The sequence below is a fragment of the Aspergillus puulaauensis genome, chromosome 4, assembly GCF_016861865.1.
Source record: "Aspergillus puulaauensis MK2 DNA, chromosome 4, nearly complete sequence".
Classification (NCBI taxonomy): domain Eukaryota; kingdom Fungi; phylum Ascomycota; class Eurotiomycetes; order Eurotiales; family Aspergillaceae; genus Aspergillus; species Aspergillus puulaauensis.
In genome coordinates, this window is record NC_054860.1 from 1,731,654 (window position 1) to 1,752,353 (window position 20,700).

Sequence of the window (20,700 nt, forward strand, 5' to 3'; positions counted from 1 at the left end):
GACGTTAACAGGGATAAGGCCAGCGGTTTTGGTCCAGGACCGAGTCAAAACAAGCGCCTGGGCAAGTCTTGCACACTAGCATGACATCTGCTGATTTCAAAGGAACGCCAGAGCGCCACAAAATTGCTGTGCGAGGATGGCTTGGGAAAAGCGGCACGTGTCAAAAGTTTTTTACAGGGATGTTGGGGAGGTTTGTGTGTCGAAGTGCCGCCCACGTGATTTAGTACGGCTGAGAAGGAACTGGGTCAGAAAGTGGATCTTGTTTCAGATATTTCAGATATTCAAGAAGCAGGATTCCCTATGACGACTCGATGTACCACGGACATAAGTGGCTGCAGGTGGTTGTTCCTGACTAATGGAGTCGTAAGACCAGCGGTGAGGGCAGCATATGTCTTGGGACTCTCTATTGTGACTTGCGAGGAGGCTGGCAAGAATTCTATGTAGGCGCATACCAAGGGACATAATGAAACAGCTGCAAAAAGGTGGTTTCTGCGTGACTTCTGGGAGATTTAGTAAAAGGCTCGAGTAGAATGGCAGAAGAATGAGGGGGGGGGGAATATAGAAAAAAAAGTAAAAAAGAAAGCCCAACGCGGGGCTCGAACCCGCAGCCTTGAGATTAAGAGTCTCACGCTCTACCGATTGAGCTAGCCAGGCTAGTTTATATCAAAGGATTAATAAGTTGACATAATAAACCAGATGAGCCACTTATACCATTCCTCGGCCCCCTCAGCATCTCCAGAGAACGAGGACCTTCGGAAAAATTAGACGATGAGCCATGGTTGGGCTTCATTTGGAGAGGACTCTCTTTATTTAGCGATGGGGTATTTCAACGCCCCACAGATAAGCATAACGGTCACCAGGGGCAGGAGCCAACTTTTCCACGTGTTGGATAAATATGATACAGCATGTTCAACGCTGGCATGGCTAGTATAAGGCACGCGGTGATTTTCTAAATGCTTAATTTGATCCTATGCTCGTGGTACGGTATAAGAGATGCCATGGAATGTGCTAATGTCAAGGTTCTCAAAGACATGTACGTATAGAGTCGCGGGGCTGTGGATGAGACATGGAGAGGGGGATTTCACAGCATGCATCGACACTGATCTGCAATTCCTGGGTTTAGAGGATCGTTTTCCTCATGGGGTCCGATTTCCATAGTGAACACTGAATAGGCAACTATGATGTGCAGATTACCGCCAATTCCTCTGATAAACCCCATAGAAATAGGCGCCCAGTTCTAGATAGTTCGCCGAAGTTATTTATATCTAAGGAGTGAGGTGGAACGGGAAAAGCCCTCAGCACCACCAAGTAGCAGTATTTATTACCCATAACCGACACACTGTTGCTTTTAATATCTGGTTCATTGTCGGTGTAGCCTGGTTTTCTCCTCTCCTTAACCCCACTGGCTGTGTCAAAAAAGAAGATTGAACCATGGTTGGCGGCCTCAGCAGGCATTGGTCAGATGATTTTCGGGGCTGCTCGAAACACGCGAAGGGGCTTGAATTAGAGAGCCCCTGCGCGACTGCGAGGCTTTGCCATCAAAATTCTTTGTAGTGGCAGTCCACGGGTCCTCAGGAACTTCAATGTCACTGGCGGCGGACTGCTGTCAAGACAATGATGATTCAGCCCTAGTGGGTTAACGGTGTCGTTGCTTTGACCTCCTGGTCAGGTACTCGTGTTGCCATTGCGGCGGTGATTCGTCGGTGGATTTGGATCCCCCTCGACCACTCTTCGGTTATCCAATCCGTGGTCTCCATCGCCATGTCTTAGCTGGCACTAAAAGGCATCATCCCGCCCAGGTTGCGTTGCTCAAGCCACTTGTTATCCAGGCCCCTCTTGCACTGGGTCCGTCCAATCTTTCGGTGTCCAGGGACCAGGGTGGCCACTGGCGTGCAGTTCACATTCACAAAAACAAAGCGTGGACGTGGACCAGAGTGGCTATCATCATGAAATGCGACCACGCCGTGGTTGGGGATATTAAGCCCCGAAGCACAGGAATGACGGTCTGAGGAAGAGCTTACGAGGCGCCCGACTGAGAGTTTGTCAATTTTTGCCGCCTGCGCTTGCGCATGACTAAATTGATTTCCCGACTGCAATCACTCAAGAAAAAGTGATCAGCAACAGGTGGCTGCACCCAAGCGTCATCACTGTTTATATCCATGGACCATGGATGCGCTGTCTCCGCGTATTTTGGCTGCCCCAGGCTGTCGCCCGTAGATTCTTGTGCCTGTCGAGCATCTCCTCCACCGGTGTAGACGCGTTGTCGCAGGTACCTATAAAATGATCATTATACTCGCATCGCGACCGTATTATCGCTGTTAATTAAGACGATACTTCAGCAAGGGATTTGCCTGAGCGCCTCCAGCCCCCGGTGCTCTCACCAGATAGGCCGTCAAAGCGCTCAAGAAAACTACTAAAAGCCACTTGCTCGAAACTGTTCTCCGCCATCTCATTCTCCACTACTGGTGGTTCCCCCTTAAAGGAACGGAGCCTTTAGTCTGACACACAGCCGCGCTTGCATCGCGCTATCAAGGAATGTGTCGTCGCTACGACTCTTGGACACTTTCAGTACCGTGCGGGACTCACTCTACTCTCTCCTGTCCTCCGTCAAGAATAATTCCTCTCCAACCGAGCCCGCATCCACTTGTTTTTCCTTTCAATACCCTCGCTTTGTTGCTCTAATTCAGGCCCTTCATTGTCTTCGTTTTGTTTTCTTCCTACATTTTGTCTTTCTGCGAAGTCACTAGCGCTGCCAATCTCCTTGCCACAATCCCTCCTGTCGTCGACAAGACGTCCCCGACCGCCCGCGAACTCTCCTCCTCGACGAGGAACTCCTACTTTGCGCAGAACTCGCCTGATAGCCGACTATCGACCGAGAAACGTGGATATTGGCGGAAGGGAAAGCAGTGTGAAAGAGAAAGGAAGAAATATTTAGAAGCGTTCCAGGACTTAGTATGAGGGGCGCGGTTTGGTATGTTGTCACCCCCATACTGTACCCTCCTGGCGGTACCCGTCCAGGTTTCAGACTTCCAGTCAAGCACACATTGTGTTCTGAAACGATCTCTTTTAAGGCTGGGGACTGGGTTCAATCTCGCACCCTGCAACATAAAAGAAGCCCACCGAGGGATGCGTCAGATCTTTGCCCACTTGGTTTCAGATCTCACTGTCCCGCTGTACCTGGATTTCGTCACTGCTAGGGAACTCCTCGCTTTCCGTCTGGCGGGAATCGGATCGATTGCTCTTAAGATGGTTGACTAACGTTGGTGTAATTGGCTGCAGATTCACTTGAACCCAAACACCTGAAAGCGCTTCTATTCATTATTAGGTGTGCAGAATTCACTAGATAAGATTGGCAAGGCTGGTTCTGGTCCAATCTATTTGCGAGCTTTGACGATTGATTGATTGATCCCGCAAACCCCGAGCTTGCGTTCTGTTTGGAGTCTTGGAAAGATTCAGGAATTAATATCGCAACTTTGAGGGAAAGTCTCAGGGCCTGGGAGTTTATGGTTAGCCTCTCTTTCTTCAAATATTGCCAATTCGCTTTCCCCCGCTGACTTGACTGCCTTTGTATAGGCTGACTGTGCCCAAGTCTTCCTTTGAAACGTCGATATCTTTATTCGCATTCAACATTTTTTGCCCTTCACCTCATCACTGTCCCACACTGATCCTTACACACCAAAAATCACCAAAATGCCATCGAGACACTCTGTGATCCCCAACTTGGATCTCAGCCCATCCACCTTGGAGGCGGGCGCAAAGATCTCCTCTCCTCTGACACCTGGTGCTCAGAGCTCCGATGGTCTGAGTCCATTGACGCCACACTCCCCAAAGTCCTCTTCCAGTTCGCCGTTATTCAAAGGTGCCACGATCCGCCCCGTCACGCAAGACTCAAACCCGACCCCCAACAGCCCTTCCTTTCCCGTCTCTCCTACCGTCGCCACCGAACCACCTACCCCAGGTTTTACAGCCATACCCCCGTATCCGCCATCACCTAGGGAGACCCCTAAACATACACGCGATGCCTCGCGTTCCTTTTTCTCAGGCCTTAAGGCACCGAAATATTCGCACAAGGCACAGAGATCGGATAGCTCTGGCAACTCCGCGGAAAAGCCGAAAAGCCGCGGCAGTTCGAGAGATCGACGAGCACAAGTATCGTCCAAGCTTTATGAATCATCTCCCGATCTTCCGGGGGCTGTTTCTCAACGGGAAAATGGTGGGTACCAATTGAATATTGTTAGCATGAAGTTGCCCGAAACTAACTCTCCTTGTTTAGACGGCAACCCTTCCGATGACAAGAACCCTCAGGCACAATCGACAGAGCTGAAGAAAACTGGCACTGAAACGGAAGGATTTAATTCGCTTCGGAAAACAAAGCCGCGCTTTGCCAACCTCCTGACCCGCTCGCGGTCGATCAGGTTGGACGATTCATCCACGAGCCGAGCGCCGATTCGGCGTCCATCTACCGGCCTCCTGAAGCTTGAAGAGAATTTCAAGGCAGATACGCAAGAGTGCACGAAGGTTGCATCAAGGAGCACCACCAATGGTACGGTTCGAACCTATAATACTGAGCGACCTGCGGGGTACAGCAATGGCTCGATGGGCCGAAAGGGATCGACGATGGCACCCTCGGCCTCATTGAGTCAGGTTTCGGGTGCTTCGGCTGCCCTATTCAACAACCTCAAACAATCTTCTAGCGGGGCGGCTGATCGTCTAGGGAAGGCTGGGAAAGGCTTTTTCGGCAAGATCACCAGAAGTGGTAGCACAAACGAGCGCGACTTATTGGCAGATGACAATTACGTTTGTACCGTGATCAATCTGCCCTTGATTGAACAAGCGCGGCGGACGCGCATCGCCAAGCGACTCGAAGATTGTAAGGATAAGACCGAGTTCTGGATGCCTGCACTGCCATACCGATGTATAGAGTAAGTCAAACAGAGTGTTTTGTAAAAGGGATTGAATACTGACGTGAAATCAGTTACCTTAATTTTAAAGGTTGCGAAGAAGAAGGCCTTTATCGAGTGCCGGGTAGTGGTAAAGAAGTGAAGCACTGGCAGAGACGTTTTGATACTGGTAAGCATCGGGCCCCTTTCCTATTCCGGCCAAATTCTGACCAATTCTACAGAGCTGGACGTAAGTCTTTTTGATGAACCTGGCTTATATGACATCAACACCATTGGCTCCATGTTTAAGGCTTGGCTTCGTGAAATACCCGACGAACTATTCCCCAAGGAGACACAAGCAATGATCGCACAGAAGTGCGAGGGTGCCACGACCGCCCCGCAAATGCTCAAGGATGAGCTCTCAAAACTGCCTCCATACCATTACTACCTTCTCTTCGCTATAACCTGTCATCTGAACCTTCTCCATTCATATGTTGACCAGAATAAAATGGACTACCGCAACCTTTGCATCTGTTTTCAGCCTTGCATGAAGATCGATGCTTTCTGCTTCCAACTTCTGGTTTGCGACTGGAAAAATTGCTGGCAGGGATGCTGGACCGAGAAAGAATATCTCCAACGCGAGAAGGAGATGGATGAGAAAGAAAGGGCCGAGAAAGAAAAGCAATCCGAAAAGCCCAGTGTCGATGAAAGAGCTGTTTCCTCCGGTAGCAGCACAAACAGCACCTATGAAGCACCTCCTCGTCCAGAAACACCGAAGAAAAACAAGAAAAAGCCTCGAAATATCGAAACATCTCATGCGAGGAGCGTTTCTCAACTCCCGGAACTTGGACCACCTCTTTCTCCCATCCGGATATGAGTTGAATTTGTTGAACATCCGTTGTCTGTGACAATTCGGGCCTTTCACCGCGTGTCACGCCTCCTGATGGGGGCTGGCTATATTTAAAAACCTAATAGGCCGGCCTATCTATCCTTTACCATTCTTCGATCCGGCGTGTAGGTCGCGCCGTACAAGATCTTCGGCGGGAACCGTGGATCGAAACAATGGTCGAGATTGTATATTAACGTCTCGTTCGACCCTTTGCTATCTTTTTGCCGATGTTTTCGTCTCGATCTTTGCTTTTGTTCACTTTTGCGTGCACCTCATTCTATATGACTTCTTTTTTCCTAATTCGTTCAGGGCACTGCATATCTGGCGCAGTTGGAATTGGTTATCGTTGGCCTGCTATTGCTTTTTTTATCTCTTTTTTTTTTCTGGCTGTAGAAATTGTTTCCCTCCGATCTACTACTTTCCTTGGATGTTTTCTCCTTTTTAGAATCGTCTTTTTTGCCTGCCTTGCAGCGTTGGCTATCGGATATCGTTGCACATGCCGCTTTTTTTTTTCCCATTTCATGTATGTGGTTTGGAGTCCTCCGCAACCGGTCCTATCATTGAATATTGGAGCCATATCGTGGCGTTTCATAGCATTGAATCTCACTACTATATTGAACCTTGATCCTGCATTGCGCCCCGATTCCCACGGCCGCCTCTGTAAATTGTAGAATGAAACGAGGAGAGTTCAAAATTTGCGACATTTGGCATCTCAAGATCTTGAAATGACCATCAAGGTACGATACCGCAAGGGAAGTTACCTTCGACCTCCAGCCGGAGATTATTCAAGGCGAAATTGTATGGAAAGGGTGATATTGCTTTTTAGCCCTAATATGGGGACTACCTATAACCTCAGAACCGACGATACCACTCCAGACGCCCAGAAAAATCCAGCACACCAGATATCAGACAGAATCCCCAAGCAGGAGTTTTAACTTCATGAAAAGAAAAGTTCAATTATCCACCACAAGTCCACGACCACTTATCGCCCACCAGACTTCTTTGCGTTTCGCTCATTCGACCTCATCTTCCTCTCATTCCGTTTTATCCTGTCCTTCCGCTCGGTACGGGACATACCACGAATCGAACTTCCCTTGGCCGCGGCGTCCTCCTCCTTCTTCCAGTCTTTCTCCTTCACCTCAACCAACCACTCATCATCAGCCTTGTTCTTGCCCTTATACCCCCAGCGCGGCACCCACTCGCCCGATTCTTCATCGTAGACCAGCTTCTTGCGGCGCTCCTTATCCGCAAGCGCAGCACCAGGCCTGCTGTTGTACTTCCCGATACCCTTCTTGCGCGCGAATAGCTCCCACTTGGTCGGCGGCTTGGGTGTTGGGAGCGGCTTGTGTCGGGGGAGAGTCGTTGAGGGTTGTGGGAGAGAAAGGAGGACGCCCTGTTGCGAGGAGGTGATTTGGCAGGTTGTTAGGAGTTGATTGAGGATGCTTTGCACGCCATCTCGGGCGGTGGCCTTTAAGGGTCCATTGAGGGGCGCGGAGCGCGAAAGTTCAAGTGGGTTCGGGTCATTTGCAAGAAGGTGGCCCAGGTCGAACGTGTATGGGGTAGGCTTGGAGACGGTGATGGGCCTGTTGTGCTTGTAAGTAATTGAACGGGTGCATGTGGATTGGGAGGATTGATAGGATGAGTGAATTTTGGACTTACAGTCTCTCGGGCTTGGATTTGGAGGCCGATTTCGCCTCTGTCGCTGAGTTTGCCATCTCGAGTATAGAGATAAAATGGTTGCAGCGCAGCTATTAAGAAATGGTGAGAAAAGAAAATCTTCGATATCCGAGAGTATTATCAAAGGCGGAAAAACAGAAAAAAAGTTCGGGGATAATTTCGGAGCGCCGCTTTTACGAAGTGGAGGAGCTTAAGGCACACCGCCCCTTACAGCGGCAAGGACGCTAACCCGTAGCAGGTAATTTGAGGATTCTGAGGAACAGCCAAAACTGTGCTCCGACTTCCCAGTTGTCTCTCCGGTCTTGCGGCGACAACTCCGTCCAGCTTCCCCTACCTCAATCGCATTTTCACCGCCGTTGTCTGTTGGAACACTGGCCATTGCGCCGGTGTATCGCATAACAATGGTTTCTTCCTTTTGCTGGAGCTGCCTGACGCGGCTTCGCCAGACACCTCGCGCCATTTTACCATCACCGACCACCGTGCCCCGAGGACCGGCATTTCACACCTCTGCCGTTTACTATGCCAATCCGTTGAAGAAGAAGGCGGGTGACCAATCTGGTCCTAAGTACCGTGAGGGACGGTCCGCCAAGATAAAGAAGAAGAAGCCCGTTGAGAAGACACGTCCTCCGGCCGTTGGGGAGCGCAAAGCCGCTCGCAAACGTATTGTCCTCAGCAACCCGAATGCTCTCGAAGTCGAAGGTATGCAGGAACTATCGGGGGAGACTATGGTGGATTCGCGTCTTCGCGGCACAGTTCTCGCCCTCCCAGTGCCGATGATTGATCAGTTGAGAGCGGTGCAGGCTTTCAAGCCTACCCAGGGTTGGTCAATTTTCCGCCGCCCCGGGACTGTTTTGAGACGGGAAACACTGGAGATGGGTAGAGCCTTTGACAATATCTCTGGTGAGGGTGAGGGTAAGGGAGCTGTTGTTAAGAAGATCATCACGGGGCCGAAAAAGACAGGGAAGAGCGTTCACCTGCTTCAGGCTATGGCGATGGGATTCACCAAGAATTGGGTTGTCATCACAGTTCCTGATGGTAAGCGTCAACCTTCTTAGTTTTCTTAGTCCTCAATGCCTCGTTTCATAGTTACTGATATTGAAATTAGCCCGGGATCTGGTCGTTGGAATTACCGGCTATGCACCACTTTCCGAAGATAACCCCGACCTATATGTCCAGAACCAGGCAACCTCGTCGCTTCTATCTCGCACTGTCGCCGCCAACGAGAAGGTCCTTTCCAAACTGAGTGTCTCTCAGCAACACCCTACCTTGCCTACTGTCAAGCCCGGCATGACGCTGGCGGACCTAGCCAAAGTCGGTGTTCAGGATCAAGCAAATGCGTGGCCTGTTTTCCAAGCGCTATGGAAAGAACTCACAGCAACATCCGCCACTTCGGGTCTCGAAAAGAACTTCTCACCCCGCCCTCCTATGTTAGTTACTGTTGATGGCCTCGGTCACTGGATGCAAAACTCTGCGTACCGCAGCGCCAAATTCGAGCTTATTCACTCCCACGACCTTGTTTTTGTGCGACACTTTCTTGACTTGCTCAAGCCCGGGAAAGGGACGTCCACCCTTCCCAACGGTGGGGCTGTCCTCTACTCTACCTCAACGTCCAACAACCCGTCTATTCACGGCTTCGACGTTGCGCTGAAGCAAGTCGCAGCTCGCCACGCTGGCGTGGACCCCTCTGCTCCAGAGTTCCCCCTTCCCAGAGCATATAGCTACCCGGACCCGCGCATCCTCGAGGCCTTCAATCTCCCGAAGCCTACAGTTGCCAAGGAAGGCATGCTGGATGTCCAGGAGCTTGGCGGGTTGACCCGAGATGAGGCTCGTGGTTTCCTGGAATATTTCGCGCGTAGCGGTCTTCTGAGGGAGACGGTCAGCGACGAATGGGCTAGTGAGAAGTGGACGCTCGCTGGTGGCGGCGTTATTGGTGAGCTTGAGAAGCTGGGTAGACGAGTGAGGGTGGCTTCTTAGATGATGTTTCCTCTATAGAGCACGGGCATCTGGTGCTGGTTCTGTGTACTACTCTCCATCTTCGTTCTTTTCGACCACGGCCGGTTCTCTGATATGCCGTGAGATAAACTGGTGGATTTACCTGTACTTTACTATTTGATTTTTGAGTGTATGTTCTGTATGCATATAATGAAAGTGGGTATTGTATTCTCTCAACACTAGGTCTGTGTATTATAGCCTTGTAGCCTAAAATATCCACCTGCGGATTATTCTAGACCCATGCAAGTCATCAGGTTGGGCATGAGCGAGCCCCATGTGACGCTTGATCATTAATATGCAGACTAGTCATGCGCTGCGCCTCTTGACAGCAGAAGCAAAAGTCACGCAGGTTGGGGAATATAACAGCTTGAGATGCAAATGCAATCAAATGTTTCAAGGAGACAGAGTGAAAATCAATAGAGGCCTTGGTGTGGGGCGATGCAACGAACAGTTACTTGACAGAGCGTAGTTCAAGTGCCTCAAGCCTTTCAGCCATCATCTTCATCCACTTTCGGCCACAGCGGCACAGCCTCTCCTTTTGCTACCTCCTTTCTTTCACCTTCCCCAAAGGCGTCTCGAGCCGTGCAGAGGGTTGTGTTTCACGGTTGACAACCCATTCATCGTCCAAGCGACGCCCTCCGACTATAGAAAGCCGTTTCTCTCGCTGAATTCTTCCAGCGACCTTTTCCCCGCACTGCGTCAACAAACGATCACCTAACCGCCCTCTCGCGATAGCGCCTCCTGCGCTCCAGCAGAGTTCGTTTCGACGCGATGTCCGGCTCGCATCAATATTCGAATACTCACCGGCCACCGACTTCTGCGCCCCCTGCGCCAGAATGGCGAGTTCCGGCTGCACCCCCGAGGCCATCGCACGCAGGCGTTGCGAGCCCCCCACCACCACCACCGCCGCCTCCATCCTATAACCCAAGCGCTCACGGTCCTAGCTATGGACCCTCTCCAGGATATTCCGGCGCAAATGCGTCACCAGTATCTGGATTTCCTGGTGTTAGCACAGCAACCTGGGGTGTGAATTACAATAGGCAGAATCATCTGCAGACTCCTCCCCCTCCTCCGTTGCCGGTGAGTCTTGATTTGGCCGGAAACACTATTCTTTCCATACTAACACTCTTTAGCCTCGACCTTCAAGTGCTTCTGGGCAGCAGTCTGCCCATTCCCCGATAGCGAGCTCCGCATCCCACCAGCCTTCAATAGGTGCGTCAAGCTATGGGGCCCAAGTATCATCGCCGGACTATTATCAGCAGTGGACGTCGAACTCTCCCTATATGCCCCAGCAACCTCCTACTTCGCTGGCCCCTCCCCCTCCCCCTCCACCTCCGCCGCCGCCGCCGCCTCCCCCGCCAGCAGCCGATGCGGCCGCTTATCAGAATACTGCACCTCCATTGTCGACAGCACCACAGGCTCAGCAGGCGTGGAATCAACCGCCAGCGGCCTCCTATACGAATGCACCACCGAGTCAGTATTATCCTACGAATACTAGTCCTGGCCAACAGAGTCCCTCTCCGGCGCCTCCAATCGTGCCTCAGGGCCAATACCATCCTGCCATCCCTAACCAATCGAGTCCACCTCCCTCAGTTCCTCCAGCACCTAGCTTCTACCAAAAGCTCAATGCCATTGCTCAACCGGCCGGTCCACCTCCTCCAGGAGCCACTATCACACAGTCCCCATCCTCAGCCCATTTACCAGCACCTCCTCCACCTGTACCCCCGAAAGCTAGTCCTTTGATGATACCAACCGGAGCTTCCGCATTGGGCGCTGGAGGTCCATCTGATTGGGAGCATCTATCTCCGGTTGTAGTTGACATTGATGATACAGATTCCTTCAAGCCAAGGAAAGACTTCCCAAACCATGGATTGACTCCCAGCCACGAGGCTGGAAACACAGTGACCCCCAACAGCCACTCCCCAGCTCCGTCATTTTCGACCCCGGAATTTATTCCAGCAAAGACCACGGAAACAACTCAATATCATTCGACGCACTCACCTGTCAGTCCAAGTTCTCGAGATGATTATCAACCAGCCTCGCACCCTGTCAGGGTGAACAGCACTGGGTCGGATTATTCCTCAGTATCGGCTGTTGCAAATTCGGAAAACATTGACGGTGTTATTGAGGCATGGAGTAATCCCGTTTCCACGGATAATCAACTATCGACAATACATCCTAGTTCGAGAATTGAACCAGAACGGGCTTCGCCTCACCTTACCCCAAGTCCTATCCAAACCACTCCAGCAATACAGCCGGAGCCTCTAGCATCTGGAAAGGAAACGCCAACTAACCCAACAAGCAGCGCGAAGGAGGCTATGATTGGACCTGCGCAAAAGTCGGAATCTCCTCGACCACAATCTAGGCAAGTAGATCGCTATGAGGATCTTGATTCATGGTCGCAATCCTCTCTTGAACGCTATGTGGCAATGTTGCGCAAGGAAGCTGTGGCGGACTCCACTGAAGAGCGTTTTAGGATATTCACGGCCTTTATGTCTAAGGAAACAAAACTTCGTGAGATCCTTTACAATATCGAGCATGATAGCGAGGCTGCTACGGATACTCAGCGACCGATTGTCACGCAAACAAAGGAGTCCGAAGAGAGCAAAGCACCCGAAGAAATTAAACCCGACGAAGAGAAAAAGCCGCTCGAAGAGGATAAGCCGAAACCTACGCCAGATGAATCAGGGTTAATACCGGTGGAGACTGAAGAGGGATATTTTGCACAAGCCAACGATTCGGACAATGTGGAAGACGGTAGTTATAGTCCAGGCGGGCGCCCAATACTTCCGCGGCTTCATACTCCTCAGCCTCCTGCGATTCATAGGTCAGTATCGAATCCAGGAGGTCATAAGTATAGCGCGAGTCACGCTCTTGCAGGAAATGCACCGCGCGCTACATCAGTGCCGCCTAATATGATAAATGAGGATCCTAAAATGGCCTATTCTCCTCTCACGACCAATCCTCCGCAGCGGATTTACACTCCGTTCCGCTATGCCGAGGGGCCTCAAAGAGGCTCCGACAAGCTATCGTTCGATCGTCCGGCATATCAAGCCTATTCTGCTCTGCGGCAAGCGTCTGCAGAAAGTGGGCGTGTTATGGCGGATGCGCCAGCGGAAACGCCTTCTGAAGAAGGCAACAGGAAGAGGTCCAACACTGCATCGTCTATCCAACACGAACACGATGAGACCTTTGTTGGTTTAATCAGAGAAAAAAGCGTCAACTATCGGAAGATGCCTCCACAGACTTCAACGCCGCCACCCTTACCGGCGTCTCTCCGACAAGGCAAGCAATCTGGGCCCGTTGAAGATTTGCGCACAGTAACTTCAACGCCTGTCACTAAACAGTCTGAAAGCCTGTGGCATACTACGATCAGAAAAGACTTGGAAAAGTTTCCTAACAATTTCAGCTTCGTGCGCGAGACGTTCAAACCATGGGAAGCGACAAGCAAAGTTCGCAGGGAGAATCTAGACAAAGAACGCATCAAACGTCAAGAGGAGTCCGAGAGCCATGTTGATGCGTTGTTCAATGGAAAGGAAATCGGCTACGCAGATATCAACATTCTGGAAGAAGAATTCCGTCAAATGGAGGCACGAAATCAGCTTGAGGAAGAGCGAGAAGAGCTGGAAGATTTTATTGCGAATGTTTTCAATGTTGTGGATAAGCGGCTAGAGGAGGAGATATCCGTCCTTCAAGTCCATTATGACTCTGCGCTGAGCCACCTTGACCGTGAGAACACCAACAAGGAAGAGGGCTCCAACAAACACAGCACTTCGCACACCATGAAAATTGTGAACGAGATCCACACTAGACTTGAGATGAGACACCACAAGCGTTTAGAAATTGCCTTGGACCGTGAGCGTCGACGAAAGAAAGCCGAAAGACGACCTCTTGTTTTCATGGGTGACTCTGCGGCATTGAAGAAATTAGACCATGACTTTGACCAGATGGAGAAACAGAATATCCTAGAAGCTGCGCGAGCCCGCGACGACCGTGTAAACAAGCTCATTGACTTGTTTGACGACGCTATTATGCGTGGACTAGGAGAAAACCAGAGTGTCCTTGACGAGCTCCTAGCCAAAGTGACGCGGGTCGACGAACCCGCAATTCGCTCGTCGGGGCTACCAGACACGGAGATTGAACAAGTGCTCAAATCAGTGCACAGTCTGGTCGAGTACCTGCGCAAAGACTCAGAGACCATTCTCCACAGTTTCGGCGAGGCCGATTCAGCCCTCAACAACGCAGACTACAACGTCTCCGTCGCTGAAGCGCGCTACTCTAACGCAGAACCCGGGGTATTCCGTCAGCTCGAAGCAGAGAAGAAAAAAGAGGACACCAAGATCCAAGACAACCTTCGAACCAAGCTGCGGAGTGTCCGTGTTGGTCCTGCCAAGATCACGGCTAGCATCAACGACGCACTGCGGACTATAGGCAAAACGCCTTTCCCAGACCAACCGATCCCCTCGGACGTCATTCCGGCCAGTCAGCTTTACGACGTATCGCTGCCCAATCCCGTACGGCCTGCTAGTACGATGCCCATAGCGGCGAGCAAAATGGAAAGCGACCCTGAACATCGAGAGCGACTGCGCAGGGCGTTGGAGGACGCGAAAAGACGAAATGCGGCAAGGCAGCGCTCGTCATCTGCGGTTTCGAAGGAATAAAGCGTTTGGCTTTTGTATGTGGCACTATATTTTATGACTCACGAATTTTTTATACCTTGAATACCCTTTACCTTTGGCGATGCGCGTGATTTTTGTTCCTGTGTCTTCTGTGTTTCGGTATAGATAGATGATGGGTTAGGGCTTTAGGCTATAATAGTCCAGACTGATAATTAATACGAGCATTCTTCCAAGCCATGTCCAAAATCAAAGTAATTCATCAATGACTCATTTACGAATGGAAGCCACAGCTCATCCTGAGAAAGAAGAATCCAAAGGACAGAGCTTTGGTCCAACACGGCGCCGCCTGTGCCACAGCCAGACCGACTGAAGAGGAAACAGCCTCGAGTGTGCCCTGCTGCGGCGTCGACCTTCTTCTCCATCACCATTCCCAACCATTTTCTCTCGCCCGTCCATTTAACCGTTCTTCGTCTTCCTTTGGATCCACTCCACTCTTTCTGCCGTCATGCGGCACTGCCAACCCAGGTCAAAACACAGGGGGGGAAAGAGGTACCGCAGTCGCAAACACCCACGAGAAGGAACCGTGCCCCTCTCAGCTCAACTCTCCTATTCAGCTCTCTATTATCATCATGTGCGGAAATAAAGGAAAGTACGGTGAGGGTTCTTGCCTGAGAATGGACACGCAACGCCGACAGATCAGACCCATTTACATCAGAGGCAGACCCGCACAATGGCCGTGATTTCTGGTCCGGAAAAGCCACCGAAAATCGTTCCAAACAGTGACCTGATTCCAAGCAAACCTTGCATTCCAATCCCTCATCTTCTACTCAACAGCTAACTATCACTGGCGGGACTCGATGTCCGCGCCTGCGCGCCAGTTCCGGGGTCTTTCGATTCATGGCTCTGCGGAGACGGAGGCAGCTTCGAGACCTACACCAGAACGAGTACGAGGAGGGGCAGCAACAACAACAATGGGAGGAAGAAACGCCATAGACACGATTGCAATTGAGGCTTCATCGGGGCTCGTCTACGATCTTGACAACTCCGGATTCGACCTTGAAACGAAGTCGAGGGCGCTCCTGGGTTTGACGACGGACTTTGACGTTTTATTCTGTGGGCTTGAGGGTTCGGGGTATGAGTTTGTTTTTGCGGAACGTGCACGGGTTCGGATTGAGCTTCAAACTCACCTCGACGGGGGGAAGAACCTGGCTGATATGGATGAGGCTGAGTACGGATATACGTGCACCTGTGCGGTGTTTCGGGCGAGGGCTGATGTGGCTTGTCAACATATTTTCGTGAGTCTCCTCCAAGTCCTTCTTCAAGAGCCAAGTCTGTCAAGTCACGGCTTGCTATTTGAAGGCCTTGCTAATTTGAGTAAATATCTAGTGGCTTCTCGATCAGCTCCGGGGTCAACTCAACTCCGCCTCTCCTCCTTCCCCAATTCTACTCACCAGCGATGGACACACGCAGGGATTTTCAAGGATCGAACAGCTTCTCTCCAAAGCTACGAATGCTATGGCACTACAAGATCTTGCGGAGCAACTCAACTGGCCATATTTCCGTTCCGCGGGGAGAGAAGGTGGTATGAATCGGGCGCAGAGGGTACGGGACATTCTCTCAGCATTTAGCACCGATGTCCTCCCCGACAGGTTCCGGATAGATTTGACAGAGCCCGAAGACGGGAATGGCCGTGCTCTGCAGATAAGAACACCAGAGCAGTGCGTCGTGCAGGGAGACTTCGAGGCGACGCTCTTCCGCCTCGCCGTGCATGATGATAACGTGTTCACGAGTCTCTCCAAGGCCATGCCCCCGGGTGCCTGCGCGGCGATCTACTTTGACAAAGTGCTTGAGAGGTCTAGAAGAGCACTATCTAAATTCGACAGGTACTGTCAGACATTTGGGCAATCCAAGAACGCCGACGGTGACCCTTCAGCATGTTTGGCTGCTGTCCTTGAAACCCTACAGACGGACACCCTCAATATCCACAAAAACATTCACGTCCGAGCACCGCACGGCCTCCAAGGTGCTGCCAAAGCCCTTACCTCCATTTTAGAAGAAATAACCACCCGCGACAAAGATTCTCTTGCTGATAACCCATACGGCCAGACTGCGTTTTTTGACGAAGACGAAGACTCGCGGAACCTATACCACCAGCTCGTCGGGAAGACGGACAACGACAACAACGTAGGCGAGCATTTCATCCTTGATGCTTTGGAAGATCTAGCCGGTGAGGATTTATACCCATTCAAAGAGAGACTGGAGGCGGTTTTACATAGGGTTGAGGTCGGCCGAGCGCCGAAGGGATTCATCTTGAAGCTGGCCGGGATCGTTCGCGCTGCAAAGATAGGTATCACTAGGAAGCGCGCTACCAGGGCTGGGGATGGAGAGAGGGATGTTGAGAGGGGTTGGAAGAGGATGAGATGATATGATGGCTATTGTTCCGGTTCATACTTGCTATGCTTTGGGGTGGCAGTTGTCGTTTTCAGGTATATATACTGTGTTCAGCTTTTGTTCGCACTTGTGCATGCTGATACCCTGTCTATGCATAGCCATTATTGTTATTTATCTTCTTTCTTTTATAGAGCTCAATGATGATACGGTAAATATTTGGTCAGGATTCAAGTCCTGTGGGAGTTAAAGGAATCAAATGATCCCTCGCGCATCTTATAAGATCCGGTTCATACCACTCTACCTACACCGTAAGTAGTCCTAAAAGATAGAGCTCGGAAAGTCTCCCTATGCTTTCAAGCTCACATGAGTAACATTTAAATAATAAACATAAGGGCATTAAAAAGGCTAAATAAGCCGACTACGAAAGATCAAGAACCACACGACCCTGCAACTTCCCCTCATGCATCTCCTTGAAAACATCCGTCAGGGCCTCCATCTTCTCCGTGCGGAAATGTGTCTTGATCACACCGCGCGACGCAAACTCCATCGTCTGAATCGCTTCCGCCCGGTTACCCACCGCCGAACCTGTGATATTGAGATGCTTCCCAACAAACACGCCAGGATAAGCCGTGGCCACAGCCTGAAGTTCGTTCTCGGGCACACCAACGCAAACCATCGTCCCGTTGTACCGGAGGAAGAGCAGACTCTGGGCGTATGCGATGTTGGAAGCCGTGCAGACGACGACGGCGTGAGCGCCCAGACCCTTGGTCGTAAGGGACTTGACGTGTTCGGAGATAGCCTCGAATTTGTCGTCCTTGGGGAACTTGGTGATGTCGACAAAGTGCTCGGCGCCTGAGGACTTAACCAGCTCTTCCTTGCTGCCGTGGTCGACGCCGATAACGCGCAGGCCCATGCCCTTGCTTGCGATTTGGACCGCCAGGTGGCCTAGACCGCCGCCCGCACCGGAGATCACGACCCATTGCCCCGGCTGCGCCTTGCTGCGCTTGAGGGCGGCGTAGACGGTTACACCGGCGCAGAGGAGGGGTGCGGCTTCCTCTGAGGAGAGGTCGTCGGGGATTGGGGTAACGTATTGGGCTGGTCCTAGGACGTATTGCTGGAATGTGCCTGGGGTGTAGTATCCGGAAACCTTTTGATTGAAGCAAAGGCCGTCGGCGCCATCCTGACAGGGGGCTTTTTAGCCGCAAGCGTTAGCAGAGGCTCATATAAGCCAAGTTTTCATGGGGGGGTTGCCTACCGCAGTGACCGCAGGCGCTGGAAATCCACTTTACTCCGACTCTGTCGCCCACTTTCAGTCCTGCTGCGTCGGCGCGGGGACCGAGCTTGACCACTTTTCCAACACCTTCGTGGCCACCGACCTGTCCGGGTTGAGTAGGGAACGGTAGGATCTTCCACTGCGAGTATTTGATTAGAATGCGAATTTGGCCACGGGGGCCTGCAGGACTACATACTGTGTTGGTCATAACACCCAAATCCGAGTGGCACACGCCAGAGTGAGTGCTACACAAAACACATTGGCATTAGCTTAGATCACTCCCAGATCAACATTCAAGCTTTGAGATGCTCAAGAAGCTCCTTGGAAGGTTTCACATACAGGTTGATCAAGACTTCATTATCACTAGGCTCAGGGACATCCAATTCGACGATCTTAGTAGAGACAGAGCCTGGGTTGTCGTAGATGGCAGCCTTCTGCTTCTTAGGTATATCTGGAGCCGCCATATCGATCGAGTCTAAGGTCTCTTCGTCGTGTTGCGATGAGGGGTAGTAAAGAGACGGTTGATTTCAAGAATAGTGGTCTGTTAAATAAGCAGAGAACAAGTACCGCAAAGCGACGGTTCCCACCCCTCTTTATATATCCAACCATGTATCAGGGCGGTGCGACGCCAAGTCGACGATTTGACAGTAGCTGGCCATTGACAATCGACCTGGCACGCAGCTCGGAGCTCGAGACGGAAATATGGGGATGAGGGGAATTCGATCTCCGCCTCAGGAGGGGGAAGGTGGCCTGGAACCAAAGGAAACAGTGGAGCAACCAGCGCTATCAGCGTGCAGAGTTTCAGCGCGATTACGTCTGAGACGCAGGTAGCTCAGGGCGCCCACTATTTAGAAGACTGTGCGACCCAATCAAGCTCATGCGAGGCGCAGAATGAGGGGTGTTTGCAACCGAGAAGTCGCTGGGGCCTGCACCATGCATGCATCTACCTCGGCTTCGGCTGACAGTGTTTCACGGCAGTTGTTATGATGAGGAGGGATGTTTGGCAGGCTTCATAATGCTGACTTGAGACAGCGATCGGTGGTTTTAGATGGAATCATCGCGGGGCTGGCTCAATAATAACGATAGACATAGATCGCAGCGTGATTTATCGATGGAGGGGCCGAAAGATGGGAATCTAGAAAGACGAACAAGTCAACCACCACGGCGAATCTCTCTGCTTTTATATCTCTTTGGATTGAGTACCCTGGTCTCCAGCCCCTCAAACATTCCACTCTCTCTCCACCGACTGTTGCCAAAATAGCTTTTCCCCGATGAATCCGCATGATTTGCGCACGTATAAACCCAGTCACTTGCGCATTGATTGCCATTCGGGACGATATGAGGACTTCGGTGGCAGACCTCAGTCATGTTGTTGGGTGAGCATCCTCTAGGCCAGAGATGATGGTTCTCTTCACAGGGTCTCTATTCTTATATATCCTCAAATTGAGTACCCTGTTCTCCAAACCCAACAGGTCCCTCCATTAGCTTCTACACCAATGACACCACGAGGTCACTTTATCCGTTCGTCACTTCGGTCTAAAAACACCCGACGGGTAAATCCTCGATGAATTTACCCCCGACAGCCTGACTTTATATCTCCATAATTCCATATATAATTATATATCGTCCTCGCTCCTAACGCCTGCACTATCCGTCCAAACCTAAACCAATCTCGAAATCCCTCAACTAAATAATCCACCACAAATGCCAACCCCCATCCCAATCGTGGACTCCCACATCCACCTCTTCCCCGAATCCCACCTCCCCACATTAACCTGGTATACACCCTCCAACCCCGGCCCCTTGGGCTCCCAGCACTCAGTCGACCAATACCAACAGGCAACAAGGGAAGCGGCTGCTGCTGCTGCTTCTGCTGCTTCCACACTGCGCGGCTTTATATTCCTCGAGACAGACCGCCTCTCATCCGTTGAAGAATCAGGTGCCGGTGCACATGGCTGGTCCCACGCCCTAGATGAAGTCTCCTTTCTAGCCCGTATTGCCGCTGGAAAGCCCGTTCCGGGTGAAGGGCATAGAGCTGAGGATCGTGGCCTTTGTTTAGGGATTGTCCCGTGGGCGCCTGTGCCTGGTGGGCCGAGTGCGCTGGAGAAGTATATGGCGTTGGTAAGGGAGAGGGCCGAGGCGGAGGAGGCGGAGTCGGATGAGGTATGGAGCAAGATCCGTGGGGTGCGGTATCTAGTGCAGGATAAACCGGCGGGTGTTATGCTGCAGCCGGCATTTATTGAAGGATTGAAGTGGTTGGGATTGCATGGTCTCACGTTTGATCTTGGGGTTGATGCAAGACAGGGTGGGATTTGGCAGTTGGAGGAAGCGGTTGAGATGATGAGGAGGGTTTATGAGGGAGTCCAGGGGAGGGATAAAGTGACCATCGTGATCAGTAAGTGATGTTGGATTAGGCTCCTCCTGCGATCTACCTCATTTGCATGCTAATCCGTGCTACACCAGACCATATGTGTAAACCAAATCTCCGTCTCGAGTCTACTACTACTCCAGTCACCACGCAGCCTGACTTTCTGCAATGGAAGGCCCAGGTCACAGCCATGGCCCAGCATCCAACTGCATATATGAAGCTGTCTGGTGCGTTTTCTGAACTACCGCCTCTTTCCCCGGATTCCGACCCGGATATTGTGTCTCTCGTGGAGAAGCTCCAGCCGTGGACGGATGTCGTCTTCGATGCATTTGGGCCCGAGAGAGTAATGTTTGGCTCTGACTGGCCGGTCTGCAATGTGGGAGGGGGCGGAAACCAAGTCACCTGGAGCCGCTGGAGTCGTGTTGTTCAAGGTGTTTTGGATCAGAGAGGACTAGACGAAGACCAAAGGCGAAGGTTTTGGGGGGAGGTCGCCGTGAAGGCTTATGGGGTGACGATATGATTATTTCTGAAAATAATACAAGTACAGTGTTTTACCAGAGCAAACGAAAATGCAAGTAGAAGCTCTCAAGAACGTGGTTGGACTACAATGT

General features: G+C 51.4%; 7 protein-coding genes and 1 non-coding gene across 8 annotated transcripts; 5 read left to right on the top strand and 3 right to left on the bottom strand.

Annotated features, from left to right (window-relative positions):
* Window positions 1-581: 581 nt before the first annotated feature.
* On the bottom strand, window positions 582-654 carry APUU_t40006A. Its single transcript has one exon. It is a non-coding gene; the product is annotated as a tRNA-Lys (tRNA).
* Window positions 655-3,690: 3,036 nt separating this feature from the next.
* On the top strand, window positions 3,691-5,757 carry APUU_40721S (putative Rho GTPase activator (Bem2); the record flags this gene model as incomplete). Its single annotated transcript, XM_041703825.1, has 4 exons — window positions 3,691-4,213; window positions 4,274-4,922; window positions 4,976-5,070; window positions 5,123-5,757. 4 exons carry the CDS (start codon window positions 3,691-3,693, stop codon window positions 5,755-5,757), a joined length of 1,902 nt encoding a protein of 633 aa, XP_041556471.1.
* A 994-nt stretch (window positions 5,758-6,751) lies between these two features.
* RRS1 (ribosome biogenesis protein RRS1) lies at window positions 6,752-7,484 on the bottom strand (the record flags this gene model as incomplete). Its single annotated transcript, XM_041703826.1, has 2 exons — window positions 6,752-7,352; window positions 7,429-7,484. 2 exons carry the CDS (start codon window positions 7,482-7,484, stop codon window positions 6,752-6,754), a joined length of 657 nt encoding a protein of 218 aa, XP_041556472.1.
* A 363-nt stretch (window positions 7,485-7,847) lies between these two features.
* Window positions 7,848-9,420, top strand: RSM23 (mitochondrial 37S ribosomal protein mS29; the record flags this gene model as incomplete). The annotated part of the gene is made up of 2 exons (XM_041703827.1): window positions 7,848-8,481; window positions 8,552-9,420. The coding sequence occupies 2 exons, from the start codon at window positions 7,848-7,850 to the stop codon at window positions 9,418-9,420; spliced, it is 1,503 nt and encodes a 500-aa protein (XP_041556473.1).
* Window positions 9,421-10,209: 789 nt separating this feature from the next.
* On the top strand, window positions 10,210-14,099 carry APUU_40724S (uncharacterized protein; the record flags this gene model as incomplete). The annotated part of the gene is made up of 2 exons (XM_041703828.1): window positions 10,210-10,518; window positions 10,572-14,099. The coding sequence occupies 2 exons, from the start codon at window positions 10,210-10,212 to the stop codon at window positions 14,097-14,099; spliced, it is 3,837 nt and encodes a 1,278-aa protein (XP_041556474.1).
* A 929-nt stretch (window positions 14,100-15,028) lies between these two features.
* On the top strand, window positions 15,029-16,481 carry APUU_40725S (uncharacterized protein; the record flags this gene model as incomplete). Its single annotated transcript, XM_041703829.1, has 2 exons — window positions 15,029-15,352; window positions 15,444-16,481. 2 exons carry the CDS (start codon window positions 15,029-15,031, stop codon window positions 16,479-16,481), a joined length of 1,362 nt encoding a protein of 453 aa, XP_041556475.1.
* Window positions 16,482-16,866: 385 nt separating this feature from the next.
* Window positions 16,867-18,185, bottom strand: APUU_40726A (zinc-dependent alcohol dehydrogenase; the record flags this gene model as incomplete). The annotated part of the gene is made up of 4 exons (XM_041703831.1): window positions 16,867-17,639; window positions 17,704-17,860; window positions 17,918-17,966; window positions 18,061-18,185. The coding sequence occupies 4 exons, from the start codon at window positions 18,183-18,185 to the stop codon at window positions 16,867-16,869; spliced, it is 1,104 nt and encodes a 367-aa protein (XP_041556476.1).
* A 1,240-nt stretch (window positions 18,186-19,425) lies between these two features.
* On the top strand, window positions 19,426-20,609 carry APUU_40727S (uncharacterized protein; the record flags this gene model as incomplete). Its single annotated transcript, XM_041703832.1, has 2 exons — window positions 19,426-20,116; window positions 20,185-20,609. 2 exons carry the CDS (start codon window positions 19,426-19,428, stop codon window positions 20,607-20,609), a joined length of 1,116 nt encoding a protein of 371 aa, XP_041556477.1.
* Window positions 20,610-20,700: the final 91 nt, after the last annotated feature.